Below are 12,330 nucleotides of genomic sequence, written 5' to 3'. Positions count from 1 at the left end.
TTAGCAATAGCAAAGAATTGCGGGGTCCACTAGTACTATACTGGGTGTCCCGGGGCAAAGTGCGATAACTTTGGAAGGTGATTCTGCGTGTTGGTAATATTAAAAAAGATAAATATATTAAAAATAATAATATTTTTAAATTTTAAAAAATATTTTTCTGTAGAAGAATATTTATTTTCCCTTACAAACAATTCAACTTTTTAACCTAAAAACAACACTAAAACGTTGAATTTCAAAAAAGCTATTTGTCCCTTTTACTTGTTCTATCATGTACACTCCCCCCCCCCCCCCGAAGTTAGCGCACTTTACCCCGGACACCTGGTATATTATTTTAATTGAGTAAATTTTTAAATAACATAAATTAATCAAATAAAATTTACTTGCGCACGCCAGGATTTGAACTCGCGAGCTCCGACTTGTTAGTCGAGAGCCTTACTCCTTGACCACGTACGAATTAAAATTAGAATTTTAAAGAAATAAACCGTTTGAAAATGTTTATACTGGGGTGAATGATGTACATTTATATTTTTTGTGGTTTGATGCTTACATAGATCTTAGATTTAAAAATAAATGAACCTAGGTCTAAAAAGGTGATGTGGTTTAAAGATTTATGAAGATTTAGAACGTTTAAAGTAATTATGAGCGATGAAGAGACATACGATGTCATTTAATATACCATAAAAGCCCAAAGTTTTTGTTTAAAAACTGCTGATCGCCGCGTCGCGCGCCGTGCAGTTTGACTAGATTCAATGTCATTTTCAGCAGCATTTACCGGTCGTACTGTTTTCCGCTGCACAAAACGGCCGTAAATCCTTCCGTTATCGCGGTTTATCGTTGTTTATTTAACGGCGAGAACGGACGTAAATCACCAATTTAGTGTCCGGGACTCAAACGAGGTGCCGCTTCCTTATCAGTCCCGTTTCATTGGCGCCGTGCATCGCGCTACCAGACCGGGATTTTAGCCGTGATGGGGCCGGACCGGGATAAGCGAAACCGCCGATTTATTGTCACCCTGTGCCAAATTACTAACCATGAACCATGTAGCTTAAATAAGTTTTGTATTATATGTAGTGGTGAACTAATTAGGTTTTCTTTTATATTAGGAACTAGTAGAAAAATCTTCTAAATACGGATGGTTAAATTATCGGTGCAACGACCTAAATTGCGCCTCATGCTAGTAATATTTCACTATGTTCTTAAAGGGAATGCCTTTTGATAAACCAGTAATAAGAATTACTGTCATCCACCTCAGAAATTGTCCATGTAGATCGTAAATTAATGTGATTCAATGGCGTGTTTCAGATACTGGGCCGTAACTAACGTGGACTACATCCACACGCGGAACGAGAGGCGGATATTCACCATGATCGTGTTGGTGTGGAGCGTGGCGCTAATCGTATCCCTAGCGCCGCAGTTCGGCTGGAAGGACCCTGACTACCTGGACCGCATCACGCTACAGCAGCGGTGCCTCGTCAGCCAGGACGTTTCCTACCAGATCTTCGCCACCTGCTCCACCTTCTACGTCCCGCTCCTCGTCATTCTCGTCCTGTACTGGAAGATATTCCAAACCGCGAGAAAACGAATCCGGCGAACGGCCAAAACAAAGAAGACAACCATCAAACCCGATGCCGAAGCTGCAAACTGTGATAAGCACTCCACGGTGAAGAAAAAGTTTCTCAACCTCAAGAAGTACGGGAAAAAAAGCAGATCAGCAAAGACTGCTGAAACTCTAGCGGCTTCCCTACTCTTGACGGAGGGCCAGTCCACCACGACAGTAGACACGGTGGACGACCTCCATGACTTGCAAGCGAGGCACGAACAGAAAACTACAGCGTTCACCATTTCGGAGAAGGTAGCCACAACCAACTTGACCAGCAATGCGCAGGTTGTTCATGTCGTGGGCTCCACCAACGTGTCGCCGGAGAAGTCTTCTACAGCCACCACCACCAACAACGGCTCCAACAGTCACCAGAGTCACATGAGCGATATAAGCCGGATAGAGATAATACACAAGAATCAAGGCAGCAGCACTTCCGCCGTGGCAGAGCGCAGCCTCCCAGTGGAACAACCCATCGTGCACACGGCCCGCGAGAAAAAAGAAAGCCTGGAAGCCAAGAGGGAGAGGAAAGCTGCAAAGACGCTCGCCATCATCACGGGCGCGTTCGTGGTGTGCTGGCTTCCCTTCTTCATCATGGCTCTTGTAATGCCCATCTGCCAAGACTGCGTCATCAACGACTACATGGCTAGCTTCTTCCTGTGGCTTGGATATTTTAATTCAACTCTAAATCCAGTTATTTATACAATTTTTAGTCCAGATTTCCGGCAAGCTTTCGCGAGGATACTGTTCGGCAGGCATCGAAGGAGGAGGCCGAAGAAATATTAAAACTATTTAACATTGTGAAACTAGTTTCAAATTTCGACTCGATGACATCTTTATTGGTGATTTAAACACTGACAAAAAACATTGTTGTTAACACTATGAAATATTTTATTAGTCATAGATACAAAAATTCCTTTAAAAATACTAACGTTTAATGTAACATAATAATATTATCACTGTTTTAAGATACTGATAGTTGTGAATTGTTATGTTATTCAATGTTCATTAATGTATCAAAAGATTAATACCGAAAGTGTATATGTGGCTAGTATAAAATTGTAATAAACATATCTGTAAATATATATGTTCTTTTAGAAAAACAATAATTTTATATATTTTCTAGGAACTTAAGAGTATAAAAGACACTTCCTGTTACTTGTAATATAAATATTATGTAATAATTTGTGAAAAATAACTATTTTAAGAATATAAAAATATAGTCAAAATCGTAAGAAATGTCTATGTTAAAAATATTAATTGAAATGTTTGTATAAAAAATAAATATTACTACATAATTGCAATAGATATTAACATGACAACGAATAGTTGTAATCTCTTTTTAAAGAAACTATTAATTAGTTAGTCATGTTAGAAATCCCACTTCAAATATCCTAAATATTTCAGAGTTGCTAAAAGTAATATTACTACTTATATGTAAGTACATTTAAATTGTAACATACCTATTAATGTTTAACGATACGAAATAATAATTACCACAGGTGTTTACCTCAAAGTTTAGCAAATATTATGTAAACGTATACATACCGTTTAATAAATATTGATGGTTGGTGACATTAGGCTGTTAATTCTCTTTAGATTGTCTATTTATGAAATACTTTTGCTCAATATTATATTTAAAATATTTCGCTGTGCGTTTGACGTAGATTGTTGATAAATTATTTTTACATACTAAAGCAATACATTACACCATCAAAACAATAATACATAAAATTGCTATTACATACATAAAAAATATTTTTTTATTATTATCGAAGACCCAGATTCCAGAGCCCAGAGTTTGTGGACTTCGATATATAAATATATTATAATTTGCTTTATTTTTTAATTCTAATACATTTTATATTTCAACTCTCTTAAATATTGATCTTGATCTTGAATATTCCAAACATATTTTAAGACGAATAATATTAACTTCTAATGATAATAACTATATTTAGTGCTTTCCTATAACTTTAAATTGAAATGTTGAATAATTGTACAAAGCCATAAATGTCCAATAAAAATATTTATGGGAAATATCAAAGCCCAATTTGTTAACCAAAAAATAATTTTAAGTGTAAGGAATTGCATCGATCAGTTTGTTTAAGTATTAGAATATTCTATAAAAGTATTTATTTAAAATAAGGATATATCATAATATTTTGTAGGTAACTATATCATTTATTTGTTGAATGCAAGTATAACCGGTAAAAATATATATTGTGTTTTGAGTTGTATTTTACGAAAAGTGAATTATCCTTAAATTGATGTAAGTTATTACCTAAGTGTTATATTTTCTGCTTTCTCAAATATTTATATAAAAAATATACTCATTGCTGATTGAAGCATATATTAAATGTTATTTCTAAAAAATAAGTATCAAATAATAATATATTATAACAAATTGTAATGTTGGTGGAACAAAAATGCTTGTAAATAATATAATATACTTCAATAAAAGCATTTTAAAAATACCAAAATGTTTTTCAATAATAATTTCTGAAATAAACAAACAGTAAAAAACATTTTTTTTACTATAATACATCTATTTTGAATTTTTGACCAATTAGTGCCAATTTCAAAGTTTTTTTGTTGTGACTGCGGATTGAACCTTCCTCCGCAGAGACTGGCTCTTAAACTGCTGTGAACTTTTAAAACTTAAGGTTAAACGCAACGCTCGTTGTATTCTACGTGTTCACAGATGGCGTTAATTAATTAATTTTGTTTAAATACGCTTTTGCAAGGTATTGCTTTACAGTATTAAGACAAATTATTTGTTTGCGCCCTCATATACGCAATATGAATATGAATAAATAGTTTTGTCCATATAAAAACTCAATTCTATCGAGAAAGGCATACAAATACAATATTGGATTAAATCATCGGTAAAATATTGTATTTGTTTGCCTTTCTCGAAAGAATTAAGTCTTTAAAAGAAACAAAACTATTGATTCATATTCATATTGCGTATATACGGGCGCAAACAAATGATTTGTCTTAATACTGTAAAGCAATACCTTGCAAAAGCGTATTTAAACAAAATTAATTAATTAACGCCATCTGTGAACACGTAGAATACAACGAGCGTTGCGTTTAACCTTAAAAATAAATAAAAACGTTTTGACTGAGGATTAAACCTTTCTCCCCAGGAACTGGAGTCAACACCGCTAACACATAAGCCAAATCTTAATTGGATAGGCGTCTAAATTAATAAATAAATAAATTGTTTAAAAAAATGATAATGTTAAAAAAATCAATAAAATATTGAGCGTTCATACCGAAAAGGCGGCAGATCCGTTAATACATATTTAGAAAAGGGCATGTTTTTTGTTAATATCTAAGCGATGTCACTTTTTAAAATAATTTTGTTTAGATGTCACCGTTATTTATTAAGTAACGGTAAAATTTGGAGATAAAGAATTTCTTAGGTTATTTTTCAAAAACTATAAAAATACACCACCTCTTTGGTTTGGTAAACTTTCGGGGTCGCTTGGCCACGCAAAACTTACCTAAAAACCTTTGCTTAATTTTTTTTCCATAGTACCGCCCATGTTCCACCAAACTAGTGCCCATAATAGTGCTTGCCTAATATGCATAGATTAAATAAACCTTTATTTTATTTCCAGAGTTCTGCAAACTAGTGTCTACCTAATACGCAAGGTTCGTAGAAAACGTATTTAACAAGGTTAGCTCATCGACGGGGTAGAGCGCTGATTGGCTAGAAAGTTATAACGTAGATTGAAGCCCATTTTCCAATGAAAGGTTTGAATTTACGGCTATACAAGTGGCTTCAAGCGACTTGCAAAGTAACTAGCAGTTAAAAACCCGCTTTTTTCAAACTGCTTTTTCAAGTCTTGATTTTTTGGGTCCGGTCGCCTGCAAACCGAAATGAACCTTAAACCTCGGTTAAAATTGAGGGGCATTCTGGTCGTTTTTTGCCTGCAGGCCCCCAATTTATTTTTTTTTCGCGCGAAGGCTATGCGAAATTTATCCGAAACATACGATTTGAATTCAACCAATCAGAGGGCCGAAACCGTCCAGACGATAGCGTAATAATACTACCAGATGTTCGGAATAAAGAGGACTATTTGCATTGTTACTTATGTATTGATGATATTTAATTGAGGTTATTTATTAACGCCTTGTACATATTGCCTTTGAAGACATTCAAATTTTCAAATTGAAAGTCTCATTTAGCAAACAATTGTGACTGTGATATGACAGGGAAAGTATTGAGAATAATTTTATTTATACAAAGAGTCGCACATGGTGGTAGATACTCTCAGCATCGCATTGGTGAAAGTCATGAAAGACCACCATTCGGAATCGAAGTGTTGCTTTAAATATATAATATGTATTTGGTGACCATATGTAAGTAGCCTGGTACTTCCCCACCTTCCACTTCCCCATTTCCTTCCCCTTCCCTTACCGAAATAGTCCAAACTCTTTTCATGGAATAATACTGTTTATTTATAATACAACATAACCGAAATAACTTAATTTCAAGATGGATTTCAACACATGTTTTTATAATAAATAATTATTTCAAGTCCACACAGGAGGCTCCGAAGAAAATAAATTCATCATGGCATGTCTTCATTGGGAATGCTGTGCGGAGGGTCTTTTTGAAAAGATGAGGTTTTAAAAATGGGTATTGAAGAGAAAAGAGACCCATGTTGTAGGAGAGAGGAAACACAAAAATCTTTCCACAGTCGAACCGTTGAACTCGCGAACGGATCTTTTCTACGACAATACTAGTAGTAAAAACTACCCGTTCTCGTGAAATAAATAATGTCAACCAAGTATAAATATTGGGCGTGCGTCATGATTCCCGACCATGCACCGGTGTCGAAGAGATAAATTGTGCAGGCACCTCGGAGCATCTTCCATTGAAATACCGGTAGAAGGACAGCATTCCCACCTGATGGCTGTGTTCTAAAGAATGCAATCCGTTAGTAGAATCTGTTTGGGGAAGCTATCACTAGGACCGCCCGTTTCTGCACTAAGTCAAGGGTTTCTTTTAAGTACTTTGGGGCTCCAGACCAGAGGTGGCTGCCAAGTTCAACAGTGGTTAAAAGTATGTAATCTTGATGTGTTCAAAGTATGTATGTTAAAAAACAACATTTAATCGACTTTCATTCGACTCGTATAGATTAACCAAAAAATAATATTATATACCTACTGAAAAATATTGACAGCAATTATAAATGGGGAAAACTGGGAAAATCTCGTAAAAATAGCAATTAATAGATTCATAGACACCATTATGGGTATTATTAGGATGGAGGCTTAAATGATATATTGAAATCACTTGTCACGGCGAATAATGGATAAGAATAACCTTAACATATTACAATGGAATGCTCGAAGCTTACATTTTAAGAAACCTGATTTAGAAATATATTTACAGAGGCAACATATTAAAATTGACCTTATATCAGAAACCTGGCTACGATTTCCTTACATTTTGACATTTAAAGACTATACAACATATAGACGAGACAGAGCCGATGGCTATGGAGGAGTTGCAATCTTAATCCATAAAAGTTTACAGTCAATTGAACGAACCCTAGATATCATCGGATCCTGTGAATTAGAATTATGCAGTGTTAACTTACTTAATGTTGGAAATCTGAAATCCGTCAACGTGATATATTGTCCTAGTAATATAAATGTTACAATTCAAACATGGAGGAAAGTTTTTGATCAGATGGGATCAGGTGCCCTAGTATGCGGTGATATCAATGCCCACAATCCACTATGGGATAGAGCTATACGAGATACGAGGGGAGATCTCATTGCAGAAGCCTGCCAAGATTCAAACCTTATTACTGTCAATAACGGAGATATAACAAGATTAGGACATCCCGGACAAAGGAGTTCGAGCCCGGATATTACCCTGGTATCTTCAGAGCTCCTACTGACTTGTAACTGGAGGGTAGATTGAGATACGATGGGTAGTGATCATTTACCAATTATTATCACTTTAGAAGAAAATTGTTGTAACTATGAACCAATTTTGAAAAGAAATTTCAAAAAAGCAGATTGGAACAAATATAAATCCACGGTGGAAAAATTAATACAAAATCTTCCAGAACAATCATTGTCAATCCAAGAGTACTATGACAAATTAGAAGAAGTTCTGAACAAAGGTGCAGATGAAAGTATTCCATTCTTTGAGAAGTCTAAAAATAAAGAATTCAAACCGAAGTCATGGTGGAATCAAGAAGTCTCGAAAGCTATAGCTGAAAGAAGATTAGCTCTGACTCGTTTACGGAAAAATATTAATATTGACAATTACATAGAATTAAAGCGCAAGGAGTCGAGTACTAGGCGGATAGTAAGAAAAGCAAAAAGGGATGGATGGATATGATGTTGATCTGTGATTCTGTTGACGCTAATAAAACCTATTCTGATATGTGGAAGAAAATGAAATGGTATAAGGGAATAGGAACTTCCCGTCCAAACATCTTTGAGAATAGCGAATCAGCGTTAGAGTATCTAAAATATCTGGCCCCAAACGAAGATCTAATTGAACATATGTGGACAGAAGAAGAAACCTCGGAGAATTCTGGCATTCACAAACCGATAACAGCTTCCAAACTACAATCAGTATTAAAAATGAAAGATACATCCCCAGGAATAGATATGATATCTTATTATATGATAACTAATTTACCTAGGATACGATATATTGTAGGGAAATCTTCTTGTCAATTGCTTATTATCGATTTATTGAATTCAATTTTAGGAAATTCCACATTACCTATGCAATGGAAACAGGTAAAAATTGTGCCTATAATTAAACCCGGAAGAGATCCGAAACTTATGATCTCTATAAGGCCAATTTCATTAATTTCATGTCTTTGTAAAACTTTCAACACTATAATTACAAGACGATTAGAGTGGTATTTAGAAAATATTTTTTTATTCGATAAGTCTACAATAGGATCTAGAAGAAAACTATCAACCATGGATAATCTGGGAAGAATGGTTACAGAAATACAAGTTGCCCAAACAACCAATGCCGTTACAATTGCTGCTTTTGTAGACATTAAAGATGCATACAATAATATAAAGATCGAAGAGGTCATTAAGGTTCTCATCTCTAAAGGTATAAAAGGAAAGGTTATAAAGTATATCTGGGAATATTTTAAACAAAGAATGATCATTATTAAAGAATCTAACATATTTGCTACACAAATGTGCTCAAGAGGACTACCGCAAGGAGATCCCATGTCTGCCCTCCTATTCAATATTGGAACTTCTGGTATAGGAAACCATCCCCAAGTGAAACACGTACAGTACATTGATGATTATGGTATTTATTATTCAAGTAAGAAAGTAAAAACATGTGAAGACATTATTCAACAAGCTCTGTTAGAACTAAAGAATACTCTTCAAATAAAAGGTCTCGAAATATCGCAACATAAAACAAAAATATGTCTATTTGCAAGGGGAAAGAGACGAAACATCCTGAATATTAAAATAAATTATATACTTATAGAAAGAGTGGATGAACATAAGTTCCTTGGGGTGTGGTTGGATTACAGACTCGCTTGGAATAAACATATAAATAATACCTGTCTAAAATTGAACCAGCCGATGAATATTTTGAAAGTGTTGTCAGGCAAAAGCTGGGGAATTCATCCACTTCATATGAGAAGATTGTACACGTCCCTTATAAGAAGTCGATTAGATTATGGTAGTATACTCTTTCATAATTCTGCCAAAAGCAATATTGAAAAATTAGAGAAAATACAATCACGAGCCTTAAGAATATGTGGAGGCTTCCTGAACTCGACTCCGGTGCATGTCTTACAAAGTGAAATGTGTGCCCCTCCTTTGCATATAAGAACTTGGAAACTAGCTGCAAGATTTTGGCTAAGAGCCGTATCAATTGAAAATAATCCACTTGTTTTAGAAATACTAAAATCTATAAATCTAAAATCCTTGATACAAAACAGATTCTGGAATAATAAAAAATTACCTATGTTGATAAAAATTTGTACAGAAACCATTGATTGGAAAACAAATAGAAACAAATGTCTCGATATGTACTCCTTCGAAACCTGGGTTGGAGCAATTAATTTAGAATGTATTGCAATTGATATTGATGATTACAATTACCCCAAAAGACAACTTCTATTGAGAGAAATTAGTAATGTCGTAAGCGATATGCTAATTAAGAAATATTCAGGATTCTGCCAGATCTACACCGACGGATCGAAAGAACCGGATCAAGTTGGAGCTGCCTTCATTTCAATACAAAACAATTTTACACATAAAATAAAACTGAATAAAAACTGCACTATTATGAATGCAGAATTGATAGCAATCAAAGAAGCTGTGGAGTATTCAATTAAAAATAACTGGAATCGAATTGTAATATTAAGCGATTCTAAAAGCGCGCTTCAACATATCAAAAGTGTTTCAAAAGGAATTGCCTGCAGAAAGATAGCCTACAATATTGCAGATCAAATAATGCGGCTACAGCAGAAAGGTATGCAAATATGCTTGCAATGGATTCCATCTCACGTAGGAATACATGAGAATGAAGAAGCGGATTTGTTAGCAAACGAAGCATGTGTGAATGGACACATGTATGACTGGAAACCAGATGCCGAAGATTACTGCCAAAAAATTAATTTAACATGTAATATGATGTGGAATCAACATTTTGAGACTTTATCTACCAATAAGGGTATATGGTATATAAAACTCCAAAAGGAACCGTTAAAAGAACCCTGGTTCACTGACTAAGATCTGGACATGCACTAATGGGAAGAGTATTGTGTTTGTTAGGCCTCTCTGATTCTCCAATGTGCTCAATATGTGAAGAAATTGAAGATGTCCAACATACATTAACAAAGTGCATTAAGTATGAACAACAGAGAGTGACAATATTGATGACCTCGGACCCATCGGAAGTTCAGAATTTAATAGCCTCAACAGAGTTCTATGCCATATCAAGAATCATGAAATTTATTCGATCATGTAAATTGGAAAATATTTGAAAGTGTAATCTTGGACAAAAGGCACCTTTTAAAGAACTTATAAATTATAATTACAATATTTTAATATTGTAATTTGAAAAACAGATGAGGCAAAAAATGACAACATTATGTGAGTCTTATGTCTTATTATGTGCCTCGTAAATAAATAAAAAATACCTAATGAAAAGTGAAAGATATCGTTTCTTTCCGACTCCAACTGTACTTCGAGCTACGTCACGAGGTTGCGAGTGGCCCGATGCTGTTTTTCGAAAAGTCCCTGTATGAGATACATTTTCTACAAACCTTGCCTAGTGCCGGTTCAGACGGTGCGATTTTAGCTGAACGACTTTTATTGAATAACAAGATTTCGTTCAGACGTTTCAGTTTAACTCGAACCATGCTTGAACCGATATTGATAATCAAGATGTCGTCAACTGAAATTAAGCTTGCGTGCGTCTCTATAATTTCTGACATTTTGCGGAACGAACTTGAAAACATGTCATTGAGAAAACACAAAAACGTCATATTTGGTTAGAAAATGGATTCTAAGAAGAATTGAATTGTGCATAATACTATTTTGAGAGAGATAGCAATACAATATTAGAAGATACTGAAGGATATCGAAATCATTTACGAAATTCGGATAAACAATTCGGTAAATTTTCCGAATTACGCTGCACGCATAATACACATTTGATTACTACTGGAAACAACAATTCCAGTAAAAGTCGGGGGAGGTGGCGAGTTGAAATTGCGTTTGGGTCCCACCCAGGCATAGTGCGTTCAATTCCTCGGCTGGCTAAGTCCTCACATCACAACATAACCAACATTTTTAATCTAGTAAAAGTAGAATTTCAAATATTGTCAGGTTATTCGTAAATTTGTTGTCTTTCTTTTAAAAATTAATAATAAAAAAATACATGTGCACAACACGTTATTTGTTTGGGTTATTTAAAGATTTAAATTTTTTTTCCTAACCATTGAAACCCGCTCACGATCTTCCAAAGAGCAAGCGGGATATTTTTTCGTCAGCACCTGGGTCTCGCGACCCACTCTCGCGACCTACTCTCTCGACCCGGTTGCCGGGCGCCGGAATGGGGAAGCGAGCGCACACAGATTGTCAGCACCTGGAACTCACGACCCACTCTCTTGACCTACTCTCGAGACCTTCTCTAATGATCTAATCTCATAAATGTACATAAATGTTTTTATAATAATTATTATTAAAATAATTTAACTATAAAATAAAGTACGAGGGTGGGTCAATAAGTCCTTAGAAAAAAGCATTAAAACAGTTTGTATTTTTGTATTTTTTTTTATTTCTCAACATAATCTCCTTGGAGCCCAATACACTTGGTTAAACGTTTCTCAATTTTTTTTAAACCGTCAGAAAAATAAGTTTTCGGAAGGTCCTCAAAATAAGCATTTGTCCGATCGATGACTTCTTCATTTGAAAAAAAACGTTGTCCACTTAGCCATTTTTTTAAGTTTGGGAAAAGGAAAAAGTCACTGGGGGCTAAATCTGGCGAATACGGTGGGTGGTCGACCAATTCGAACTTCAATTCTTCAATTTTAGCCATTGATCGTAAACATGTGTGAACACGGGCATTGTCCTGATGAAAGAGGATTTTTTTCCTGTTTAAATGAGGCCGTTTTTCTTCAATTTTGTTTTTTAGCTGGTCCAATAAAGATGCATAATAATCCCCTGTTATTGTTTTTCCTTTTTCCAAATAG

The 12,330-nt window shown here is 34.9% G+C and overlaps 1 protein-coding gene across 2 annotated transcripts in view; it reads left to right on the top strand.

Moving 5' to 3' along the window:
• The window catches only part of LOC149420430 (5-hydroxytryptamine receptor-like), an 864,571-nt gene extending 860,710 nt beyond the window's left edge, over positions 1 to 3,861 (top strand). For both annotated transcript variants that reach the window (XM_089636704.1, XM_089636705.1), the window contains one exon: positions 1,303 to 3,861. In XM_089636704.1, coding sequence (XP_089492830.1) covers positions 1,303 to 2,383 — 1,081 coding nt within the window. In that variant the 3' untranslated portion in view covers positions 2,384 to 3,861. The remainder of the gene's footprint in view (positions 1 to 1,302) is intronic.
• The last annotated feature ends 8,469 nt before the right edge of the window (positions 3,862 to 12,330 follow it).

This window comes from Hesperophylax consimilis, chromosome 10 (genome assembly GCF_061612785.1).
Source record: "Hesperophylax consimilis isolate HC1 chromosome 10, BYU_Hcon_1.0, whole genome shotgun sequence".
Taxonomy (NCBI): Eukaryota; Metazoa; Arthropoda; class Insecta; order Trichoptera; family Limnephilidae; genus Hesperophylax; species Hesperophylax consimilis.
Note: the sequence above shows the minus strand (reverse complement) of the source record. Positions and strands in the feature narration are given on the sequence as shown.